The 27,253-nt window shown below is 33.3% G+C and overlaps 1 protein-coding gene across 1 annotated transcript; it reads left to right on the top strand.

The window, feature by feature from the left end:
* The first annotated feature begins 1,668 nt into the window (after positions 1-1,668).
* On the top strand, positions 1,669-23,426 carry LOC129972080 (dynein axonemal intermediate chain 1-like). Its single transcript, XM_056086061.1, has 14 exons — positions 1,669-1,684; positions 3,001-3,084; positions 4,305-4,411; positions 5,477-5,575; positions 5,758-5,859; positions 6,024-6,099; positions 7,190-7,384; positions 8,993-9,246; positions 9,868-9,951; positions 11,627-11,756; positions 12,503-12,728; positions 17,748-17,847; positions 21,741-21,792; positions 23,055-23,426. The coding sequence occupies exons 1-14, from the start codon at positions 1,669-1,671 to the stop codon at positions 23,093-23,095; spliced, it is 1,566 nt and encodes a 521-aa protein (XP_055942036.1). The 3' UTR covers positions 23,096-23,426.
* Positions 23,427-27,253: the final 3,827 nt, after the last annotated feature.

Here is a 27,253-nt window from a genome sequence, read left to right as displayed (position 1 = left end):
AGTTCTACTTTCAGATTCCTTTTTTCTTTTTCCTTTATCCTATTTTTCGACAGTAATTATTTCTAAGTAGACTTTTGCGGATTTTTCATCATAATTTACATCTTTATTAATTCAATTAATGAACTCAGATATTTCAACTTTAAACGATGAAGTTTAATTCGTCGGTAAATCTTATAAGTCAATTTATCGTATTATATAAAGAAAAGACATTTTGAAATATAGTATAATACAAAACTTTAGTCGGCGCAACTTTAAAATTCTCGCAGGAATTCCCGCAGTGTTCTCACTTTCTTTTTATACGGTTTCATTTTTGAACAATCTTGAAGAAAGAAAGAAAAATCACTGAATAATAAGTTCAGTTACAAAACCAAAATTCAAGAAATTTCAACATCACAATATTTTGAAAATAAATATCACAGGTCACAGAAACTATCTTCTCTTCATTATCTTATGGAATCTGGTAAATATTCATAACTACTCCAAGCCCCCCTTTTTGTGCGAGCATAATTTATCTGTTAATATTTTTTTGTTTGGATTTTTCTGGCGCAAGAGTCATGGTTTTGACTATGCTGTGCAAAACTAGGGTTAAAATCATATCAATGTGTAATAATCAAAAACGGTCAGTGTACAAAAATACCAAGAAGGGGGAAATGCCCGAAGCAACAACGAAGAAGGCGAGAGGTCATCGACCTCACTGGTTGACATATCGTCTTCAGACGGATGCATCTTCAAAAGAGAGTCGCTATCGTCATCATTGTCATTATTCTTTCCTTTTATCGAATCTTTCAAAAAATCTTCTCTAGAATGAAGTCGATTATCAGAAGAATTTGAGATGTCGTGGTTTCTTTTGGTGGCAAGTATACGAGCACGTTTGGCAGCTTTGGATTCTTTTACTTTTTCTATTTGATCCGATTTTTTTCTTTGCTTTTTGTTGTCACGGGAACTTTTAGAATTAGAATTTAGGGCAGGAGTATTTTCTGATGTAGACGGTGTTCTAGAATGGGAAACAACTTTATTTAAAACAAATTGCGTATTAGATGAATTAGCTGTGGGAGGTATCGGGGCATTTGTCAGAGACTCAGAACTAACGTCTATGGAGCTAGTTAGAGATGTTTGGACAGCTGGAGAGTCAGAAGAAAAGGTGGAAGTTTCTTCACAAACTTTTTTAATGGCTAGGAGTGCGAGCCAGTCGCTTTTTTAAATTGTAATTGTATCATGCTTTGCCAAAGAATTTACCATTGCAACTGCAGGAGTATTATTTTTAGCAGTGGATATTTCTTGCGGATTTTTCATATTTTGTTCTGCAGGTGGAGATATTGAATTTAGTGCTGATGAGTGGTTTCGACATTCTGCCACCAACTATTTTCTGTACTTCCGGGAATGAAATATTTTTTGTAATTTTAACAGTTTGGATCTCCATTTCTTGTTTATATTTTGGACATGAGATGGAATAAGCAGAGTGGTCGCCATTTCACTAAAAGCATTTTGCTTTCGTAGAAGCGCAGTTATTACTGTCGTTATCAGAAAGAGAGCAGTGGGCCCAGATTTATTTACCTCGGGAAGCTGTTATGGTGTGACCGAATTTTTAACACTTCAAACACCGTAGTGGATTTGGTATGAGGGGATTTACAGGACAGTTTATATATGCTATTTTAACTGATTTTGGCAATGTTGAGTGCTGAATGTAAGAATCAAATTTTGGTAGAAAAGTTTGACTGTATCTTTTTATTGTGATTCTACGGACTGCAATAACATTTTAATCTTTAAGGCAATCTAATATATCTTCTTCAAGATCGCTCTGTAGCTCACGTTCGGATACTACACCTCTACAGCGATTTAGAGTACGGTGTGGAGCAATTTTTACATCGATGTTTCCTATTTTTTCCAGTTTAGTAATATTTTCAGATTGTTTTGCGTTCATATTTTCAATGAATATTTTTCCATTATTTAACTTTTTATTAGATTTTACGTCACCTACAATTGAAATGACAGTTTAGTGAATCAAAATTGGGGAAATATTTTTTAAATCATTGTTGTCAGAAGTAATAATAAAAAAATTAGGATGCGCATTACTGTGCTGTGAATTAGAATTAGCCATGCGACATTAGAAAATATTCGGACCCGACTGCATCGTCCACCAAGGAGCTCAACATGGGATAGTAGTTACCGGCTCTGGAAAATCCCAACCTCGGCACTTGCCATAATGCTAGCCGGAACCTATACGCTGGGTGTCATCCCTGGGGATAGTGACCACAATAAAACACCAAGCCTAAGGAGTGACCCTTTCGCTTGATCCCCTTGAGCAGCCCATTTAAGTGCCTGGGATACTGGCCGATTGATACACCGGAGACCGAAATGTACCACCCGTCTAATGGGTCACCACGCACGGCCAACACGTGGGGTTTTTAGCTGTCCACGAGAAGCAAGAAGCAAACAGAGCGGCGACAGCTTCTCATGGAAAACTCCCTTGCTTGCCGTAGAGAGATAGAAGGATGAAGCAGAGAGAAGGAGCAGGGGGGTGTAAACTTAAAGAGGAAAGGGGCAGGGGGGGTGTAAACTTAAAGAGAGAAGGGCAGGGCAGAGAAACTAAAAAAGAATAAAGATCCCCGGGAACCTAGCAATGAGGACACCCGTACCCACCTAAAGAAAGTGAGCCCCTGAGGGATATCAGTTAATAAATTAAAACAAGATATTTAAATATCCGACGATTTCGAAGGCAAGAATATTCACAAATGAAGCTGTGTCTATGAAATATGACATCCAGTCGAGCCCATCTGACATTTTATAGATAAATGGAGTCAACTGTTCCGAAGAGAAGAGCTTCCACATCTAAACCAGTCTAGCTTCTTCGGATGGAGGAACTTTCGAAAAGTGACCGTACTTATTTTTCTCCGCTGAGGGGCGACTTTACTTTATTAGGAATGGATGTTAAGCCCTGTTCCAATGACCTGTGCCCGCCTTGAGTTTGGCATATTTTGCCCTCTTTCCCATCTCTTCCAGGGTTCTTTGATGTCTTTTCATTTTACCAACGATTTTCGGGAAGTTCCCGATCGCCCTCCACAGGCAGGAGTGGTCCAACAATAGGTCAGTTGGCATATTTATGACCATATCCGTAAGGCCACGGGTCGTCGGAACGGGGATTTAGTGAGACAGGCCTTTCTACTTTCTTTCATTTTTAATATCTGTTAAATATGCATCGATGATTCAAAATTTGCGATAAAATTGTGCGCGTTTGAGTTTTGTTTAGAAGTATCTGCTACAGAGCGTTTTTGATCATGCACCTAATAAAATTTCGAAATGCCTATCCCGTACCTCAGTGTTGTTTACTCTCCATTTTGAGTACTGGAATGGTAAGTCGCTGTATTCCATTCTATATTTTGACTCTAAATGCAGTCTAAAATATCTGACTAAACTCGTATTCTGATAATGGGAAGCCAGTTTGTGCAGTTAAAGTCTCAGTAGGATTGTTTGCAAAATGGATGAGTATGAGTAATCCTCATTCATCAGTTTTCAAGAATGAAATAATTTCTCCAAAATCCCAGTAGCCACTACGTCTTTGCAATTTAAATAACCCACGCAACAGAGTTTTGAATTTAAAAAAATAGTAATAAAGGTTAAAAAATTATCTGTTAGTCATTGTGATATTTAGCTTAGAATGGAAGAAGCTTACTACTATTTAACACTATTTTAATTTATTTCAGTTGTATAAATGACTTTTAAAATCGTTTATTTCTATTTTTAATGCTATTATTCAACATGGCTTTAAAAATAGAAATAGAAACTTTAAAAGTCATTTATACAAATGAAATAAATTAAAATAGTGTTTTCGTGTTTGTAAAAATAAAATTTCATATTCGAATTTTCAATCATTTTCTGATGAACTTGGTTTTGGAAATTTAGTACAATTACATGTCTGATGAGCAAACGCTATTTTAATATTTCCGAACTTAATTATAAGGTAATCAAATAATTTAATTAAACTTTTAATTCATACCAAAGATTCCACATGTTAAGAGAAAACTGATTTCAAATGAAACATGAAATTCACATGAAAACAACTGAATTCAAATACACCATTGTTTATAATAATGAATTATAAAGTAAAAACTAAAGAGTACGAAATAATTAAAGAGGAAAAATGCTGTTTTTTAGCACATTAATAAAGGTGTATTTCAAAAATAATGATTTGATTTAAAATATTCTATAAAATACAAAATCGACTTTGGATTTCTTCATATCTTTCTACTATCAATTCTTTTATTATCTCTTTTTTTTCTACTGGACGCACCATGTTTGTATTTCAGGATACGGTGTTTTCTATCAAGAGGTTCCTGCTAACGGAGACGAAAAGATGAAAAATAAGTTTAATTTTCGCAGCGTGGCTTCGCAGACAACAGCTATCGATCCAAAGGTAAACTTGCACGATATTTTACGCAAAAGAGCACATCCAGGAAGATTTTTATCGAATTAAAAAAAAACAGATAACTGAATCGCTTGCTTTCCAAAAATATATGAGACTACTACAAAAACTACAAGCATTTTCTTGCAATCAATGTCAAATATGTATATATATACATATATGAATGGAAAACAAAAATTAATTTCTTATTCGAAGCCATTTCTAGTTTGTAAGTCAATTAGTCCTATTGAAATAGTTGCTTAAAAGAGTACTTAATAATTAAATAATTTTATCTTCCATTGATGCACATTTCGACCTCCCATGCATACGTTTGAAATTTTATTTGTTTTGATCAGTAATCAATTTACACTAAAAAATCAAATGCACCTTCGAATAAAACGTTCCACTCAATTCTAATCTTGAAGGAAGAAATGGCGCGACGTGCACTGCAATGCAAGAAAGCGGGCGGTTAGTTACATATTGGATTAGATGTGCAATTGCGGTTATAATGTGACTCTGACGTCGCATCCATTTATGTGATCTTCATTTAAGAAATAAGATGAGGAAGGATTTATTGGTGAACTATGAATAATATATGATGAATATATAAAAACATATTCATAAAATATAAATGGAATAAATGAAAGCTTCCTAAAAATTACAATAGAGGGCATCACTATTCTGACTGTAGTTTGTATATATAAATAAGGTTTTCATTCTAGAAGCTATTTGACTGTTCATTTCATTGATATTTGCGAATATTTCTTCTTATAGGCATAAAATGTGTAAAAACTAATTGGTTTTTCAAGAATATTGTCTTCAAATCAAATAATTATAGGAAAGCTATACCATTTAAAAATTAGTTTTGTAGATGGCAGCACTAAACCGATACATTATTGGGAGTTGAAACAGACGAATGAAATATGAGAATTATTTTCTTATTGCCATGAGACTGAAATTTGCATATAAATTAATGATTGTTAAATTGTGATAGTTGGATCTGTTATCCCCAGGATACAGCTTCAAACAAACATCTTTAAAATTAAAAATTAAGCACTTTGGTTATTTATTTTACAGGATCAGAATGAGCATATTGATCCCAATTTGTATCCTGTCTTGAAATTCCAAGGCGCAGTTACAAAAAAAACCATTCTGGAAGCTTATGAGGAAAATGAAGTAAATAAATATTATATTATTTATTATCACTGTCATTGAGTTTTGACGAAGTTCATTCTGACGTGATGATATATCTTAATATCTAGAATAAATGTTATTCTCAATGGCCTGAATGTAATTCCTATCATATATACAATAATAATGCCGTTATCCGAATATGATTGAAATTTTCTTTCGTCCAGAGAAAAAAAAGGCAACTCGGAATGAAAGAGGAGAAGACTGACAATTGGATTCAAACTGACTTACAAGACTTGGTCAAGAAAATTGGACGGAGGGAACTCGCGGTGAGTTGTCTAATCATACCTTGGATCTTTGAAATTATTTTATTGCTAAACTTCACGAATGGATTTTAATTCTATTTTGTGCTTGGCATTTCAGTGATAAGATCTTCATTTTATTCACGGTTATATATATATTTTTTTTTTCTTTTTCTGATTGATAAAAATAGTTCCAGGATAACTGTCGCAAGTACTTAAGATTGTGCGAAAGAATGCTAGATCAAAATGCGTCAGAAGCCAATTTAGGTGAGTGGTGTATTTTTCATGTAATATCCCTTCCCAGTTTTATCGAACTATATTTCTATTTATATTTCTATATTTCTTTCTAAATTTATAATATTTTTGAGTACAAATAAAATTACAAAATGAATTTCCCACATAGTTGATTTGCATTTGTCTCCTTACTTAGGAGGAACCTTGTTCTGATTATGAAGGTGAATATAAATGATTCGTATCTCTTACGAAAGTATTATTTCTTTCCGTAAGAACAATTGCATGTATCCGTAACCACTCTGAAATAAGAAATAACTTTAAATCTCTAAATGGCTGGTAAATATTTAATAGATTCAAGCATTCCAACTTCATTTGATTTTGTCTTGAAGCTAGACTCGGGTTTTAAACTTTTGTTGAAGATCAATAAAAATTGTCTCACATTTTTATGCGCAATTTTTCTATCCGAAATAGAGTTGAATCGAAACAATACGTATCAAAAATTATTCCGCACGAGTATTAAATTTGCTTTCACTTTCATGGATGAATTTTATTAAAAAAATTGAGAATAAATTTGAAAAAAAAATAAGTATGAAATTTTTACTAGCAAATCTATGTTACTCTTTATATCTTTGACGACGATATCCGCAATAAAACACGAAGTGGAAGGAAATGTTTTGTGAATAGGAGAGCGACCAGAAATGTTAAAAACTAAGTATTCTTGCAACATCCTCCGAGTGTAATTACTGCTGTAATGTATTCGGTAATACTAGGAATAACAGGTTCATCATTTTGTAACTCTTTATTTACCCTTGAATATTTTTAGACAAGACAAGGAAAAAAAATCGCAACGAAAGAAATTTTTCATTCTGTTGAGGCACTTTTAAACCAGGTAAAAAAAAATATCAAATAAGAATCAAAACAATAAGAAGTATCGAAAAATTATTTCACACGAATAAAAGTTATTAAAATAACTTTTATTCCCATACCGTAAACCATTAAAAATAATTAAAAGAATCGAGGTCTTTTTCAATTAAGCACACAATTTTCATTTATATGTGCGAAACGAAATGACAGATATAAATTAAATTGCCATTCACCACATATGTTTTCATTTACTTTGCAGATTTCAGCTACTACGACAACCCGAACGACGAGTTCACTCCGAGCGTGGGATCGCTGCTGCCCCTCTGGAAACTCTCCTTCAAGGACGTCCACCGGATGCCCGTCACCAGCCTCAGCTGGAACGCCCTCTACCGGGACCTTTTCGTGGTCGGATTCCGGAAGATACGAGATGATGATGCCGACGAACAAGAAGAAGGTGGATCTTTTGTTTCCTTAAATATCGAATGTATTACATGAATTGCAACGAAAATGAAAGGGCATATTGTAATGTCCAGTTAAATAGACATAAATATGATTCCCATGTATTTCAAAAAAATTGATAAAAAATAAGTGATAAAGAATAGAACAGAGATGGTTTTAAATACCAGTGATCGGTATTTTATGTTATGAAAATGCTTATTAAAGAGGAAATTTGTTTAATTTTAAAGCATCGAATCTATAACTATGCGTACATATACGATCACCATCATTCGAAAAGCATTTTATTTCTTCAGTGATGCTTTTGATTCCTACGCTTTTAAAAGTGTTAACTTTTTGGGGGCTGTTAGGAATATCTTTCCTCCTTGTTGTTGCTTATGGAACTTACCATAGACAAGACCACTGGCGAAGTCAACGACTTTAATCCGCGTTTTAGCGTCTCTTGTTTCAGTAGTGCTATCTAGGGCAGAGAGTATCTCTTAGCTACTCATGCGTCACAGCTCTTTTCATGCGGCGGACTTCATTCATGCATTTCGTCCACAGATCATAATTTAGACCTGAATCAGAGAACGATCACCTCTGATCCAGTACTCTCAGTGGTAGTGTCCCGACTTGGAGGATTTTGTGGCTACGACCGATTTATACATACACCAGCCACCATGTAGATGGTGAGTCTCCGCCCTTTGGGGCTCGAACTCTCAACCACCCAAGGGATGCATCTCAACGCCCTATCAACCAGGTTATCCCGACCCTTTCCTCCATGTTTTTTACTCTGTCCTAGTTACAATCACTTGTCTCATTTTATTCATTAGAGGATGGATTTCAAACTAATAAAAACCTATAATATGCAGATAAGCGAAACAAGATAAATAATGTCTAATATCTCGATTTTTACTTTTAAATACAAGCAATCAAGTTTGTTGAATTCGTTTGCGTTTTGAGTATGTAATATTTACAAACAATTACGTTTCCTTGAAGCAGAAAAATCGGCAGAAGTTTGTTCATTTTTATCCTACATTGAAAAACGTTTCGTTCATTGTTCTTCGAAATGATTATTTCTAACAGTTAGACGTATTATTACTTTCTGAAGTATTTTATATCTAGATATTCTTTCTTTTTTTTAAGATTTAAACTGAGACTTCATTTTTTTTTCTAATAAATTTCCAATTGATTGCTTACAATTGATTTTAAACTGGCTCTCAAGTTGCATATTCACAGAAATGAAAAATCTGACCAGAAAATCTAGAAACTTCGGTTTTTATAAAGGCTTCTTAATAAAAATAATTTAATTTTCAGAAAAATAAATTTCTGGGCAATTTTTGTAAAGAAAATTTTCTTTCAAACAGAGCAATCGGTACAGAATTTATTTGCCTCCAAGGAAAATATGTGTGCTGTATATGTCTAATTTTTCTGCTTCATTTTATAAACAAGCTCTTATTCATATGAAGCTCGAACTTAACATCGAAATTTATTTCGATATAACTTACCTTCAGTTAATAAAATTCGATCGATTTTCATTTTGAAGGTTCAAGATTAATACCTGTATTTTATGGTATTTTCGAGGTGGCAGAAAAATTAATCACCATTTTCCCTCCTTTCTCACCAGACGATTTGGGCCTAATGCGAGAGGGCGGCTGCATGTGTGTGTTGAGCTTGAAGGGCCCCTCGCACCCTGAGAAGATCTTCCCTTGTCTTTGGGGGGTTAGCAGCGTCGCTTTCCACCCCAGTCAGCCGCATTTGGTGGCTGTGGGATTCGTGGGAGGTTCACTGGCCATCTTCGACCTAAAAAGGGAAGCCAACTCGCCCAGAAGTCATGACTCCAAATTCAACAAATGCTTTCACATGGACTTGGTAGGAGAGGTAAGCAGTTCTTCAACTGGACTAAATAAAATTGTATCGACAGTTTCTTTTAATGCGAATTTTATAAACTTTTCAACAATATTCTCAAAATCTTGATAGCTCTGATATACCTTTTAATGTCTAAATGAACATGGTTTTAAGATTAAAATGTCTGCAGCTTGTAAACTCATCAATCATACTTTTGCATTTGTTTGTTTTATGATCTATTGTTCTAAGTTTTGTGTACATTTTTTGTGCATACCTGTGCATACTTACTTTCATCTATAAGTTTTTCTATTTTTTTTTACTTGAATCGTTTTCATCTGTAAATAGAATTTTTCTGTTGTGCTCATTTTCAAATATATGAAAAATGGGGAAATTACAATTAGGGAAGATCCGTTATCATAAACATTAATAATAGGCCAATGTTAGGTCTCCTAAGACATTAACAATAGGTCTCCTAAGAGGCCAATAGTTTTGCTTTAAAGCCTTAAATTGAAAAATGAAATCATATTGTTTACATACGTTTCTTTTTTAGAAAAGAGCACTTGACTGGTAAAATAGCCTATAAGCCTGGAAAGATGGATGTGTTTAAATTAAGCATTTCTATATAATTTTGGTCTAACTGCCTTTATTATTTAGGTGAAATGGCAACAGGAAAAGATTCCCGACAAATTTTGTTCCGTTTCATTGGATGGACAAATTATTAACTGGCTTTTCTTGTTGGCAAGTATTATTTTTTTTATCGATTGTAAGAAACTTATTTGAAATATTATTGCACACGATTCCTTTTTAAAGCATAAAAGATAAAAAAAATATTATAAAAATTCAATTTTAAAATTTGTTTTGTGTTTCTTTGCAATAACACGGTATTAGAGTTATACGATATGCGTTTACGTACCTTCTATTAAGTTCGTCAAAATGAAATTTTGTAATTGATTTTTCGGCCATTTCTTAACATATATATAGATTAATAACATATAACATTAATAATATACATAGTTTCGAAAAAATTTTCACGCTTGTGAGTTGTCAATGACAGTACATTTTTAATATTTTCCGAATTTGATTATCAATTAATCGATTCATTTCTTTGAATTTTGATGTTCTGCGAATACCACCGTTTGAATGCCAAGTTTTTAAAAAAATGACTAGATGATGTTAATACTAGTATTTTTCCAGCCCTCCTCGGAGTTTGCGAACAAAATTACAATGCAATCTCACCATTGGTTATAATGAAGTGTTTTACAGTACTATCGAAATGCCATGTTGATTGAAGTGCATTCAGATCTAAATACTGTTTAAACTTTCACTATGAAAATGGAGCAATGCAGTTGGTTCGGTGTGCTTGGAAATTAGAGAGGCATTTTGACGAAAGCGTTCAATTATTGAGGAGAAGGAGATGGTGATGGAGGAGAGGAGTTTTGATAACTCATTTAGAGGGTATGTGCTTTCATATTCAATAAAAGTTGGCGAAATCAATGCAAAATTTTTCTTGGAGGGTATTGTCAAGACTTTCAGACATGTGAAATACATAGTGAAGTAGTGCTTTTAAGATTTCTGTCGGAATTAGAAGACGATGAATGGAAGGCGCCTACTGATGGTGTATCCAGTGATTATGAAATTTCATATATGAATTAAACTTATCGAGTGGTTGAAACTGGAGAACTGGTTATTTGGTTTCGATAATTGTTTTATGCTTTTAGGATATTACTCATTGTCTTTTGAATGATCCTAATTTGAATCTCTGTTAGACGACTTTTTAAACGGTCCCAAGAGTTGAAACCGTTTTTAATTGAAATATGTAGTTGTTCTAGTACAGGTGATTAGAATCTAAATGTCAATAGACGTTTTTATTTGAAATCTTTTGTTGGCAATACCATCAGATTCCAACGACGGGTAATCAAAGTGAAGACTGAAAGAGTTCTCCTTGGACTTTTCAGGTCGCTTTTCCTTGTAACTGTGGTCTACAGTGTTTTCTACAGCCGATATATACACACATGAATCGTAGTCTGTGTGATCACGAGGTGTGAAACTAGGTGTTTCAATATTTTAATTAAAATTAATTACTTCTGTTTGTAAATAAGTATTTTAATTGCTTCTGTTGATTATATGGGAATTAAATCACACAGACCCTATCAACCATAAAATTCCCAGATGAGCTCTGTTTTCAGTTTTAGAATCTGTCATAGCTAAAGTTTTGATCCATCTCCGGTACTGAAAAGGATACTTCAGTTTTGAAAATAAATTCAAATTCAAAATTAGATTATTCTAATGTGAATTCAATTATTTTCAATGGGAAATTGCAATAGATATGGTTAGCTACCAGAAAGCAAGCCATTTTCCTTCTTAAAGAAAAAAAATTAATAAAGACTGTTTTCTTTTTTCTTGTTCAATTTAGAATGACCTGTTTCCTGCGGACGTGGTCACTTCCCTTCGACTGAGGGAGTGGCCAATAGAGCCGCCTCCGAAAGGGTTGGAAATGAACCTCGAACCCTCGCAAAAAGTCGGGGAGAACCTAGGATTGAACAGTGAGTTTTAATTTTTGTTATCATGCTCCAAAGTGAACTCTATTTGGGTGAGTGATCGATGACAATGCGCAGGAGAGGGATCACCGTGTCGTCTGCTAAGCCAATGATTCAGTTTTAATTATAATTGATTTATTTACCGTTATAATATCCAAGATACGAAGTAATTGTTAGCTATTATATGTGTGCCATGCACCATACCAAATTCATCTCATTAATAGAAATATAGTTATGCAAATTACCTGCATTATTTGAAAGCTAAAGTAATATGGCACACGCATGTTTTGGGTACGATTTCATTTTGTTAGCTTTCTATAGACTTTTCCCATACCAGATAAGAGAAGTATAATAAAAACATACATACAGAAAGCGTAAAAGAAGTAATCGAAATATATGAAAACTCAAGAAGCAGATACAAAAAAAAAATCCAATTTTTGTATTTATTACATTTGCTTTATCTTTAACATGAACCTGGAATGAAAATATTTAATATTTAGAAATTTCTCTCATTTAAATGCATATAGAAATGTTTATTTCGTCATATTTTTTAAATGCAAAAGATGTTTTATCTTTATGTGCTTTCTGATATTCTGTAAAAGAATTATATATATTTCCATTTTTTTAAAAGAAATTTTTTTTCCTTATCGCATATAAAGTTATCTTTTTCTAAAGTTATCTTACATTGTTTGAAAGTCATTTTTACTCTTGTTTTCATGTATTTATTTCCATTTTTAAAAATTCTTTTTAAGCTTGTACTACAACACTTTCGGTTCACCCCTGCGACAAGGAGTTGTTCCTGATTGGCACAGAAACAGGCTTCATCCATCGCGGGTCTTTCGACGACAAAATCTGCAACGCCACCTACCGAGAGCACAAAGACGCTATCAGTAGTGTCCACTGGAACCCCCTGCATCCACGGGTCTTCCTTTCTTGCAGCAAGGACTACACCCTCCAAGTGTGGGACCATAACGAGAAGTAAAGAAACTATCGTTAAAACATTTTACCACTTCAGGAATCGAGATGATTTCAGTTCAATTCTTTCATATTTGGGTTGAGAGAATCCGAGTAATTGAGCCTCTATTACAATTTATAAATAAAAATCCTCCGAAAGAAATTCTTATATTTTTTTATATCAAACTTAGTGAGCATTCACAATGTGGATGTGGAAAAAAGAACCAACATTTATGAAATAACGAATCCTCAAAAATCCTTCGGTAATGATTTTGTGTGCTATAAAGTCACTAGGGCTGTGCCAATTTTCGATGTATCGAAAAAAATCGATATTTTTGAGAAATCAATTTTTTCATGCCAGTTTTCGAAAAATATCGATTGATCGAAATCATGATTAGGAATAATAGTTGCATTTCAATAAACCGATGTTCACAATTCATTTGCGTTTTCGGTTTCGTTTTGGTTATCGATTAGTGTCTACTTTTGTTGCTCTTCACTCTTTTTCACTTTCATGCATAATTTTTGTTAATATTTCTATAAATAATGTCATGTTCTAATATATAAAAATACTTGTATCAAGCATGTCGTTTTGGAATAAATTTACCTTCGAATAATGTTTATTATTAATATTATACTCATTTTGGAATGATTATTTTTCGTCTTTTTTTGAGTTTTGAAATGGTAAATGGAATGATTCATTTTAGTTATATAACATATCTATTGTTAAAATTCTAATACATATTTAAATTTATTCTGCCAATAATACTATTAAAATAAGAATAAAAATGTATGTCATTCATATATAAAATTAATTTTTCAAGACATCAGATTTTGAATTCATGCTTTATTTAAACTACTTCATTCTACTTGTTACAGAACATTATTATGTTGTTTTCTTTTTCTTTTTATTTTTTATTTTTCTTTTCTTTTCTTTTTTTTTTTTTTTTTTTTTTTATGAAGAACTAGCTTTTACCTGTGACTTCGTTCGCCTGGAAATTTTGATGTGTATTTATGAGAACTGTCGGTCTGATCAACATTCGGCAGTGTCTGTCTAAAATCGCCTGTGAGCAAAATGGCAAAGCCGCCCATCACCGCCTGATTGCCGCGGATGTCCTGCAGGCTGCTGTTTAACGCCTCTAATGCATGCTGGTGCGACATTGTGCACTCGTCCCATACTATTAACTTGTACTGCTGCAAAAGGACTCCCCGGTCGTTGTTTTTGGTGATGTTGCATGTTGGGGTATGTTCGCTTGCAAGATTAAGCTGCAATTTGAAAACGGAATGTTCAATATGGCCGCTGTTAAGCAAAGTTGCAGCAATGCCCGAGGAAGCTACAGCCAGAGCTATATTGCGGTCCTTGCGGAGTTGGGCTAGCAGGAGATTCAGCACAAATGTCTTACCCGTACCCTCTGGTGCGTCAAGAAAGAATAATCCCTCCTCTCCACTATTTATTCGGTTCAGAATCGTTTCGTAGATTTGACGCTACTCGGGAAGTAATCGTGGTGTCATTTCATTGACCTGCGCTTCTAAAACCGCGGTGTCGTAGTTTAGCTCCTTCACAACTTCGCTTGATAATTCCACTCTTCACTGTGGTGGGGTTGGGCCGAAATCAGTGAGACATTTTCCAGATATGGAAATCATTTTATCCTCAATCAATACCAAAGCTTTGTTAATGATTAGGTTATTGTGAGTGCCATCCAGCCTATGCACGATATCTTTTGATAAAGCATCCTTGTATTTATCCCACAGCTAGAGGGGGTTTGAAGTCCGCAAGTGCTCACTGAAATTGCAAACAGGTCTTCTAGCTACTTTCATAGTCCGAGCTTTATTACTCCTCTGCAAAGATCAGATTTGCGTTTTCTGGGCATTTCGAAAAACTATCAAATAATAACAAACAAAAAAAATTAAAATTCACCTAAAAACCGATACACTTAAAACTATAAGCATATGCGAAAAATATATAATTAACATAAATACCTCAGATTTTTGGCGGGAAAGTTAGTTTTTAATTAATAAAAAATTAACCGCTCAATTAACCGGAATAATTCGTAGCCTGTGTCCTATTCCAGACTATAATCTATCTCTGTGCTATATTTCATCCCATTCTGTTCAACCGTTCTGGCGTGATTGACTAACAAACATCCATCCATCCAAACTTTCACATTTATAATAGTAGTATAAATGAAATAAACAAGTTTTTATAAGTCAGCAGTAAAAAGAATAAAATTTTAATAATTATTATGCTGAAAAAATGCAATGTTATAAATTGTAATGTGCAGACATTGCTTTGGCATTGGTATACTTTATTAAAGGGGTTTTACAGCCTGAGTAAAAACTTTAAGGCCAGTAAAAATTTTTGAGAAAATGGAAACATATAAACTGAGGAATTAAAATACCATTTGATTGATAGTTATTGAGTAAATTATTGAGTAAAAGTAAAAAAAGTAGAAAAATTAATTTGCAAATATTTTATTATTAGAAAATATTACAGAACACACAGATGAATATTTGGGCCTGAGTAAAAACTTTAAGGCCAACATAGAAAATAACATATAAGAAAAAAATTTACAAATTCTTAGAAGGTTGTGTAGGAGCCATTTCTTCGAATTACTTCAAATATTCTTGTTTTCATGGATGAAACGAGTTTTTGACAAAGGGTGGGGTTGGTTTTATACCATTCAACTTCGATAGTAAATTTCAGCTCTGTTGTTGATGTAAAATGTCTCCCATTTGCATAAACTCTTCTTGATAAGTCACCCCAAAGGTTCTCAATTGGGTTGAGGTCAGGTTATCTACCTGGCCGTTTCACAGTTTCAACATTGTTGACTTGGAACCAATTTTTTGTGCTGTTACTCGAATGGATCGAAGCATTTGTCTTGCTGATATTTACAATTTTCTCCAGCAAGACATTCAGCATTTGGCAAAAGATGATTTGTTAGGACATTTTGGTATCCTTGTGAATTCATTCTACCTGAAACGAATGCAATTGAGCCCACACCATTGTAAGCAAAACAGCCCCAAGTCATGACAGACCCTCTACCTAATTGGCGCTTGGAGAATATTTCTTTTTCATTTCTTATATCATGCCAGTAGAAATACCAGCCATCTGGTCCATCCAAATTACAATTTTTTTTCGTCAGAAAAAATAATTTCTATCCATTGGTTGTCCCAGGTCATGACTTTCTGGCCAAAGTTCAAACGCTCTATTTTGTGTCTCTGCAGTAACTGAGGCTTAGTCAATTTTGCTGTATAAGTGAACCTTCCAGACCTTCTAATTGTGTTATAAATCGTTTTTTGACAAACTTTTAAACCTGTCGTCGGAATCAGTTTCCTGGTTGAGTACTTTCCAGTAGATGCAAGTTGGCAAACTCTTCTTTCATCACGTGAGGACAAAGTTTTAGGTCTTCCCCCAGTATTCTTTTTACCATAATTGCCTTTCAATTTAAAAAAAAATTGTTGACTACAGTCTTTGACCTTTCTATCTTTATCGCAATAGCACGACTACTCATTCCTGTTGAAGACAAAGCTTCGATCTGTCCTCTTTCACGATCAGTTAACTTCTGACCCTTCGCCATCTTCACAAAGATCACCAATACTTCGAATAAACGTATGACAAATATGAAAATTGCAGCGTTGTCACAAGCTAGTAGTTGCAATGGTAATTACACGATTATATTATATTTATTTCTTAAAAAATGACTGGTGGCCTTAAAGTTTTTACTCAGGCAGAAATACTAACTTTTTACATAACCACATGTTTCTCATAATTATGTATTTACAAATTATGTTTATGGCATTTATTTCTTATCAATGAACTTTAATAATTAATATTATTTGAATCCCTTTTATTTCATTTTACATTTTCTCAAAATTTTTTACTGGCCTTAAAGTTTTTACTCAGGCTGTAATACAATTATTCTAACTATTTTTATTCAAAAGAAAGAAAATATTTTTATGATATAAATTGAAATTGTCTTTTATTTGGAATCTTTCTGATGTCAATAATGTTAAGAGAAGCTATTTATAACTTATAATAGCTATAAATAAATAATGATATCACGATATATCGAAAAATATCGATAAGTCTTGGACGATGTTGAAATTCGGTCATCGCCCAGCCCTAATAGTGACCAGGTAAGTGTATTATGCAATTATTGTTAGGTGAATCGTCGTAGTATATGTAGGTGACATGCAGGCCCAGAGGAGATGGAGGAGTTCAGCAAGCGTTATCTAACAGACAATGCTGTCGGATGGACTTTCAATGGCCAAACAAGCACTGGTGGACTAAGGCGAATGTAGATTGCGTAGTAGATAAAATACCTATCTCATTCTGATCGATAAGTTCTTTGCCTATAGGAATTCTCGGAATGCTGATGCAAAGGTGGATGCGCAGCTAACATTGAAAGTGGGACATCCCTAGGTCATCCCGATTCAGTAGGGTGGTTCTCGCATCCTCTGATCATAAAATAACGATGATGTTGCCTGATTAGAGGATCTATGACGAGAATATTTCCTTTTAGAGATGCTTGTTCAGCGATGCTAATTTTTGCATATCACGATGCCTTTATTTTTTACTTGCGACGTCCATTCACCGAAGCACTTCGATGTTCAGGGGGTTTATTTGCGTTTTATGCGAGTCTGCTTAACGAATTAAGTTGAATGTTTCAGCACGTAAGGTTAACTTTCCTTCTCTGATTCTGAGGTATGGTTATTTCTATTAATTAATATTACTCTGAAAAATGAAGTAGGACTTCACGTTAAAATTTTATCTCTCTGTTATGTCTATACGATCTTGAGATATATTTTCAGCTCTAATAAATATTTATAGTGTTCATTAACTAGAAAGTTGCGTTGCAAAGAGAATCCGATGTCACATTTAAAAATACAGTGGCAATATCGATAGCTAAAGAAAAATTATATATTAATGCAACGGTAGCATTTAAGTGAAATGAAGATAAATTTTCAAAAATATTAATACATTTTTGAATCAGTATTTTTCATTTTTGAAAATGTATTTAATCAGTTCATTTTTTTCATTTTCAGGAATTCGATTTTCGATTTCTTTTTTGAAAACGAAGTGAGAGATGTCGCTTGGGCTCCTTTTTCTTCGACTTTGTTTGCTGCCATCTCTAGAACCGCAATAGTAAGAAGAAAAAAAAAATCTCCTCTACCAGAATGTGTGATTGCAGATATAGTTTAATACCAACATTTAATTAATGGGAAACTTTTCAACGTCCCTATTGAACAAAATTTGTTCTTTCGGATAACATGCATCTTAACATGCTTTGCATTTCTGTTAAAAAGTGCGATAGACAAATGTCTTCTTTATGCTTTACTGAAGTTAAATGTTCTGAATATCAAATGTCAAGCAAATGCATTTTTATAATCATTGTCTAGGAGATGTATTAAAAGTAACATTTTATTAGATACATAGATATGCTACAACACATTTCTTCCCTCCCCCCCCCACCCAATGGTCTAGATCCACATTAAAATCGAAGTTTTCTTACTAAAAGAAATATATATATGTGGAACAGAACTTTCCTGTCATTACCTGTCACTAATTCATGCATCAGGTCGTTCGCCTGTTCAACCCATAGGCAAACCTGCCAAAAAGAATGGGTAACTTGCAGCGTTTACCAGCTTCAGTTTAAAATGATCCCATGAGATGGGCTGCTATTTATCTGAATGAGTTATCATGTTCTAGAGAGCTCATGAAACAAAGCCAGTCTCATTTCAAACAACTCTCGTAATTAAAATTCCGAATTACTTTAGAGACTATGGGATAATTGAGAACGATTGCTTTGGCTTCACATCCCAGTACCGAACGGATTTGAAGAAAGTACGTTTGAAATTATAAGAAATTATTACTTATTACCTCAGAATTTATTTTGCAACTTGTTCTCAATTACCCCAAAGTACTTTTTTTTGTTACTGCTTTCCAATAAGAATATATATATATATATTATTTCACGGAATATCATATACAAATTATTACATTTAATATTTTCAATTTCGAGAATTTTTAATCGTTCAAGCTAAAATTATGCAGAGAAAAATCGGGAAATGTATCTCTATAAAAGCAGAAATAGCTGAATATTATGAGAAACTAAAAGGAAATAATTAAGACTTAGAAAATGTAGTTTAAAGTAAGTAAGGATTAGTAGCTCATTTTTGTCGAAGAAAGTACAGATCTCATTTTAAGTACAACGTTCAACCTCTTATTCAAATCATTTTTATCTGACATTTAAACTACCCGAAAAAGTCTACTTAAGCGATGAGTCATAGGCTGGCTACTCCGACCCGCCCGAAGGCACATGGATACACTTGAATGTCCGGACCGCTGCAGCAACAACACTGGCGGGAACTGTGGTTGAGTCTTAAGGGACATCCCTTTTCCAAGTAAGTACGATCCGTCATCGCTGGGAGGAGCCAAATCCCCACTTCTCTGTGCACCCACCGAGATGGCGGGAACCAACCACCATGCCGGAAACTTCTCATCCTCAATGACGAGGTACTCCCCCGTGGAATTAAATACATTTATAAGAAAACAAATTTTATAAGTTATAAAATATTAGGAAACGACTAACTCAAATAAAATAATAACACTTTAGAAAGTATTTTTCGTCTTCTTGAGTGGGCCAAGGAATGCACATATTTTCCAACTCGCTAAGATTACATCGGTGCGCATTGCAACCGCCTTTCTCAATTCTCTTTCTTAGTCCTCATTAAAAATATTTCTTTCGGGCATTCAGAGTTATGAAACAAAATGATTCCACTCCATGTGCAATCAATACATTAAAAAAAATGATCTATTCTCTTCATGTGAAGATACTTTTTAATTTGATTTTAGTAAAAATGGGAAATTAAAAATATCACTCAATTTTCAAGCAGTAGTAAATATTTATTTGCATTTACCTCTTATAAAATTTTATCTAAATTAATTTTTGTGCCATGCCATAAAAAATTATTCTTAATAGTGAATCTTGCGCATGCCTAAAATTTTGATAAAGATGTAAATGAAACCATTTTAATCTGTAGTAAAAAGGGATCTACATTTGGCGATAATTCTAGATAATATTTACCATGCGATATTTAAAACTTCTTCACTAGAGATGTAGTCTCTTAAATTTGTCTCGATTTAGCAGTGAATTCTGAGTTCTGCACTTATATCGAAAAAGAATTTGAATTCTCACAAAATGAATTCAATTACACTTATTATGTAGAATGAATTAAATTATACTTATAAAATGACGTATTTGAGAAACAATTTTTGTCGTATTCAATGAATTTTGCTTTCCTTTTGTTGCTTGACTTGTTATCGACTCAAAGTATCCAATCCCGAAAAAGGTATTTGGTGGTAGTCCTGACACATTTCCATTCAAACACCGATAAACGAACTCGGTTGCAAACTAATAAACTTAATAGTCTATGTTTCATTTTTTAGAAAATCGAAAAATTCTCCCAAAATACATTTTAATTTTCATAGCATACAAAGACGTTAGAATTTTGCGTAGGTAAAAAAACAAAAAAACATCGATGCGATGTTATTTTGAAATGTAAACGCAGGCATTTTAAAAGGTAGTAAAGATATAGTAATCATTAGGACATTAATAATTTAGTATAACTTTATGCCAGTATAGGCTTTAAATTTACAAAAATCATCTGAATGAGGGGCACCTATTAGATCCGTTATGCCAGGAAAACAGTTGAAATAAAGCATTAAGTTAAAAAGAGAAGCCGAATTATGTTTTGGTGTCCAATGGCTCATCTTTGAGAATTCCTGGTTTAAAGTAAGACATTTTCTATTGTCGATTTTAGCAGTAACATCTGCTTCCTTGCAACAGGTGAGCGTCTTTGATTTGGCCGTGAACAAAACGGAGGCCATCGGCACCTTCACGTGCTACACGCCGAAGCAAGATATCAGACTGACCCGCTTGACCTTCCATCCGACGATGCCGGTTCTTTTGGTGGGCGATGACAGGTGAGGACTTCCTGCCGTCGAATGACTCGTTCGAAAGGATCGAGATCCTAAAAACTTGAATATAATGTATTTTACATACGCCTACACATTTTCTTTTAATGGATATCTAAGCTCTTGTAGGTTATAACATAATGCAGTCAAATTTCAACGACACAGATGCTGAAATCCAAGATTTAAAGCAGAATATTTAATTTTTGTATATCATCTAAATTGATATTAAACATATACGTTCGGTTTTGTTCTCCCTTCCAAACAAATTCGAGATAGGATCTTGGCATTCCCTGTTAGAAGGAGGGCAAGCTTCTCTTGGAACTTGTATTTGGATCTTCAGATTAAATTTCTATCTAGAGTAACCAAAGGCTCATTTTTCTTCCCCCCCTTTTTCCCCCTTATGGCGATTTTAAGCATTTTTTGACCACATGACGTACATATTTATATAATATTTGTTAATATTTTGTCTGTCTATGAGCATTTCATTTCCTAAAGAAAGACTGATTTAGAAGCTGCTATTTCAGTGGAAGTTATTAAGAATTCATCGCCCAGTGCTACAATGAATCGATTACGAAAGAGCCTATATATCTCTCACCATACGTAACACATACGTTTCCTGTATGGAACGCAGGATGAACAACAGTTGTGGATACACATATGTAATAAATAATTCCACTCAGAATTTTTTCCAAAATAAAGTCACTTTATCATTTCTATTAATTTTGGCAGCCTTTATTTTGACACACGTCATGCAAAAAATTTGACACACGTCATACAATAAATAGCAACACAAACAACAATAATAAAATTGACAATTATTATTTAAAAATTCTTTTCCTTTAATGGTATCTCAAATGTCGCCAAGCTTAAATGTTGATGTTATTTCCTTTTGGCGCCAACATGCATCCGCAAGGCCACTAAAACTTGGCGCAGATCACTAAATACAAACGATAATTCTTTGGACGATTCATTAGAAGTCTTTCTCTGGAGTTCTCGAGAAAAGTTCGCATTTTTTTTTTATTATTATTAATTGTTAAATAAACATGCCTTTCGTTTTCTAGGGGTTCTGTGATTGTTTTCAAACTTTCCCCAAATTTGAGATCGTCATTAAAAGTAAGTATGATTGAAACTACCTTCAGTACCATTATAAAATAATTAAGAAAACATTAGAAGCGAAGATATATCAGACAGTTACAGATCTAGCTCTGTAAAATGCCAACAGATGGCAACACAGGCTTTCTTCTCACTGTTTTTGTTAAAACAATGAGACACTGACATCTCTGCGTTTAATACGGGATTTACTGTAGCGGTATTTTTGTGATCACGTATGTGTAGAATTACAACTTTGTTCAACAACAAAATTTGCTCAATATGAGGTTTTTTGCAAAATGCAGCAAATTGACTGCGAAGCCTTTGAACTTGCATTGATATTTTTAAACTATAATAAAGCGACAAGGCAGTGATTCATTTTGATATTTAAAGGCATAAGGACACTCAAAATACAATTTGTCTATTTCTGAGTAGATGCCTTACAATATTCAAAATAATTTTATTATATCATTCTTATGGTATAAAAATGACGCAACAAAATTCATTATTATTATTATTATTTTGTCTGAAATGTATAGAACTGAACTATTTAAATGTATTGAATTATTGCAAAATATCTAGTTGTATTAGGCACAGTAAAATATACTATGATTCTCTGGGAAAGAAGAAAAGTGAAAAAGTCAAGTATCACTTTATGGAAATTAAATTTCTTAAAAATCTTATCTAAAAATTTCTAAAATGCTTTTTCCAGAAAAATATGTGTAGAGTTCTAAAAAAAACCTGGGCTTTTGATCTGATTCTTAGAACAGATATCACCCCTCTTCAGTTCATTCAGATCAATACTTAGCATTTCAAACCATTTTTAAGAAAATTTGTTTCGAGTTCCTGCTCGCTAGAGGTTTTATTTTGTATTAAGACCTCATCTAAACTTACTTTGGGCGTAACTAGAATGAAATGAAACTCTAACCATTTTTTTTTTTTTTTTTTGCTAAATGTGTAAGAACAAGAATAATTATTTTCTAAAGCAACTAAGAATTAAAATAACTAAATCTCCATATCTTATTCAACACGCCAAACAAGCAACGAAATCCATAAACCTTTCAGAGGCGGTTATCATCATGGGAATATTCTGCACTGGATATTTCACAGAAGGGCGCTAATTATTTCAGAGGAAACGTCTATTTAGCGACTCTAAAGAGCAGAGTGGAATGAAGGAAATGCTTTTGTTTAAGAATTAAAATGACATTAAAAGCAAACATCTATAAGAATTTCACGATGACATGGCAGGATGCATATATTAAAAACACTTATTATTATGCTTGCAGGCTCTGGAGACATTAGAAAAGTCAAAGTTTGTTGCTGGTGAAATCGAGAAGATGGAAAAATTACTAACAATATCCAAGGTCAGATCATCCCCCGTTGCTTCAGATAAATCATCATGAGGTACTTGAACTCTCAAAAGCTGTCATCAGTTGTTTGCATCGAAATGCGGCAAGCATTAACAAACGCCTATCTCGATGATCAACTGGCTGACATGTCAATGATAAGAATGTTGACAACATGCGTCTTGTGGATGGCACCCGTTCATTCCCTCAATGAACATCAGCATCTTAAGCTGGTATTCTAAAATGGATCATGCAACTGTGCTAAGCAACACTGAAGACACAAGCCTACTGCTACTAAAATCCTTCAATATTTTACAACACATTTGATTTGAGAAGGTTTCAATAAAGCCTGCTGTAAGGATAGTTTTTTTATTTTGGTTTTATTTAATACTAGCCGCCTTTGGCGACCAGTCGGTTCGCCAATCTTAATGTTCGTTAAAATTTTAATAATTAAATATTTTATGCAATTTCTACTTTAAAAGCTTCTTCATCAAAATATTTTAAAACTTCAAATTTTGATTATCATATAATTCATTCATAATATTATAAAGGCCTTCAGTCATAACGTAATATGCATCTCTCTCATTTTCTGTTAGCACCCGTAGAATTTATGCTTTAAATTAAAGTGGAAAGAATTTATCTTCAATTAATATAATAATATTTTTTACTGAAACAAAGCATTTTTTTATAATCTGATTACTGAAAATAGAGTCACTCAGCGTTTAAACTTTATGGGCACTAAAGAATATCTTTTTAAATTTATGTAATATCTCAAGAGTTGGTCAACAAAATTTTCTTAGATTCATTATGAGCAGATCGATTAATTAACAATGTTTAAATTTAAATGCATCAAACACTAAGAAAATAAAACGAATCGTTTAAAATAAACGGTTGAAAAGGGTAGAATTTATGCTTTAAATTAAAGTGGAAAGAATTTATCTTCAATTAATATAATAATATTTTTTACTGAAACAAAGCATTTTTTTATAATCTGATTACTGAAAATAGAGTCACTCAGCGTTTAAACTTTATGGGCACTAAAGAATATCTTTTTTAATTTATGTAATATCTCAAGAGTTGGTCAACAAAATTTTCTTAGATTCATTATGAGCAGATCGATTCATTAACAATGTTTAAATTTAAATGCATCAAACACTAAGAAAATAAAACGAATCGTTTAAAATAAACGGTTGAAAACAGGTTTTAAAAAAACTACTTAAAAAACGATGTACTTAAAACTATAAGCATATACAAAAAATATATAACTAACATAAATACAATTTACTTACAAAAGCATGCAACTAACCCAAAAATAATTTAAATCATCCATTGATAACGTTGTCATGGCAACAATCAGAACAGAATGCGCATGCGTGAATTTTCTTCGCCGGTTACGTAAGACAAATACGTGATTTTTTCTACGCCAGTTGGGGTAACGCTATGCGGATTAGAAATTTTTAATTTCCTTTATTCTGTTTTATTTTAATTCAAAAGTACTTCAGAATGAATCTTAAAGATTGATTCATTAACAATGTTTAATTTTAAATGCATCAAACATTAAGAAAATAAACAGAACCAATTGAAATAATCCGCCGAAAAATTTTAACCCTAGCCTCATTACTGTTGGGAGAAAAAAAAACTGAAGCCTTTCTCGTTTGGCGCTGGGGATAATGGAAGATTTTTTTGGCGGAAAAGTTGGCGGTGGGGAAAATGGAAGATTTTTTTGGCGGGAAAGTTAGTTTTTAATTAATAATTAAAATTCTAATTAAAAATTCGAAAAAAGAAACCCCAGGTGCACATTCCCAACCTCCAAGGTATACATGTACCAAATTTGGTAGCTGTATGTCAAACGGTCTGGCCTGTAGAGCGCCAACACACACACACACATTGAGCTTTATTATAAGTATAGATAAGGTCTCATGATTGAGTCCATTTTCGCTTTATAGGTGCCATACATCGTGAAAGTCATCAACATGTTTCTTGCGCAAAAATAGTTTGCGAGTGAGAAAAGTTTTAGAAAGTTCATTCTCGAAGACCTCAAACGGCTTTCCACCATAAAATTCTCTTTAGTCCCCCAAACGGCCCCTCACCCTCAAATCAGAGAATAAATTATAACATAAAGCCTCATTTAAAAATAATTAAAACATGCAATGATGCTACGAAATATGAATGGAAATTTGAAACTCTTATTTGTTTTTGTCTAACGTTCGTGAAGAACTTTCAATTAGATAGATTAAACAACTGTCTAGGTCCGCTAGACTGAAATAGAGTCTGAAAAAAAAATGGATCAAAAATCTTTATTTGCCTAGTTGCCATATCAATAAATTTGTAACCACAAACTGGTTACTCCAACCCTCTGGAAGGCACACGGAGAAATCTGAATGGCCGGACCAACACTTCTTTTTGCGTACAGCCGACCACCCCGTCACCACTGAACGTAGCAGTATCGACAGGAGACCGGACCAACACTGGCGGGAACTGTCGTTGAGTCCTAATGGCCATCCCCGGTCACGATACAATCCTTCCCTAAGGAAGTACGTCTTCTATCATCAATGGGAGGAGTCAGACCCCCGCATTTTTTGTGTACCCACTGAGATGGCGAGAAAGAACCCCCATGCCGAAAGCTTCTTATCCTTCATTGCAAGGGACCACAGCCCGTGGGACTCAATAAATTTCTAAGAAAGCAAATTCTATAAGTTATAAATATTAGGAAACTACTAACTCAAGTAAAATTTGCCAGTTTTTTTTATACGTTTCATTACATTGTTGGAACAATTATAAAGCTAAACATCCTCCTCAATAATAATGTGTACAAACATCGATGCAGGATTCAAAAAGCTAAATAATAGCAAACAATTATTCATAAAGTTAATAAAATAGACTTACAATAAATCATAAACATGTTAAAATGTACTGAAATACGAAACTGAATTGCTAATATTAAAAGAGATCCAACATAATGTGCTCAGCCAAGGGCTACAAAATGCGAAATCTGTCTCTGTCTATCACGTTTAAGAATCTGAAAGAAAAAATTGTGATTGATTTTTTCCCCCGTATTTATAGAATTTTCTTAGTGAAACCATTTGCATGCGCAGCCTATATTTTTCGAGAATCCCTGTTGTAGTCGATCTCCCTTTTTTCAACTTTCAGGTATCTAGAAATAATTTCCCAAGTCCATTTCAATCTCGCTTCTTTGTTCTTTCAATGAGTTTTATTAAATTCTGACCCCATTCTAAGAACTGACGGAGTGTTAAATGACTACGGTCACGCCATCTTTTTTCTTATTTTTATGAGATGAGAGAAAAAGTGGAAAGGACAAATGGCCACAAATAGCCTACGGCATCAAGTTTCACTGGTAAGATGAACTTCGAAAATAGTTATTTTTTGATTAAATCACATCGAATTAATTGGGCTTTTGGTTAGAATGACGCATTTTAAAGACTGGCATCTTGTTTTGCGTTATCTTTTGGGAGTATCTATTTATGTATAATATTAGATTCCTTCCTATTTGTATATCTTTGCTACACTATTCGGTTATTTCAAGCCCTAGTCCTAGAGAGGCGGTCTTACATTTTGAGATTCCATGTATGTTCTTCCTCTTAAGGAAATGCTTAATTTACAGCACAGTCGTCGCTATTCTATTAACAACAAAAACCCTTAAGAAGAAGATTTGGAGAACTATGTAAGATGTAATTGCCATGAATGAAATATACAATTTCTTAGAGGCTATAATTAAAAATTTTGATAAAAAAAGTGTGATAAATGAATTGCTGGTTTTAGAGATAAAATTATTTGCACTTGCATATTTATTTTTCCTTGCCTCGAAGTAATATAAATTTAAGACATACGATGAATCCTATTTTTAAATAAATGATATAAAAATTTCCAAAACTCAATTTCCAAAGCTTCTCTACGATTAAAAACAATTGAATGAAATTTTCCAAAATAAACTGAATAAGTATTTGTTAGAAATTTATAAGAAGTGTTAATATAAAATATTTACGAATTTATGAAACGCTGTTCATTAAAAATTTACAGTTGATTTTTCTTGAAGGAATATAAGTGATAGAAAAGACAAAATTTTAAATGTTTAAAAAAAATTCAAGAAAAGCGAAGCATTCATGTAGTAATAATTTTTA

The sequence above is a fragment of the Argiope bruennichi genome, chromosome 6 (genome assembly GCF_947563725.1).
Source record: "Argiope bruennichi chromosome 6, qqArgBrue1.1, whole genome shotgun sequence".
NCBI classification, from domain to species: Eukaryota; Metazoa; Arthropoda; class Arachnida; order Araneae; family Araneidae; genus Argiope; species Argiope bruennichi.
The sequence above is the reverse complement of the archived record's forward strand: the minus strand, read 5'-3'. Positions and strand labels throughout refer to the sequence as shown.

What these genes read in the sequence shown, in the direction of transcription:
- LOC129972080 (XM_056086061.1), top strand. An exon ending in CAACAGCTATCGATCCAAAG is followed by an intron (nt 4,412 to 5,476) that starts GTAAACTTGCAC and finishes TTTATTTTACAG; the next exon opens with GATCAGAATGAGCATATTGA. An exon ending in CCATCTCTAGAACCGCAATA is followed by an intron (nt 17,848 to 21,740) that starts GTAAGAAGAAAA and finishes TTCGTTTTCTAG; the next exon opens with GGGTTCTGTGATTGTTTTCA.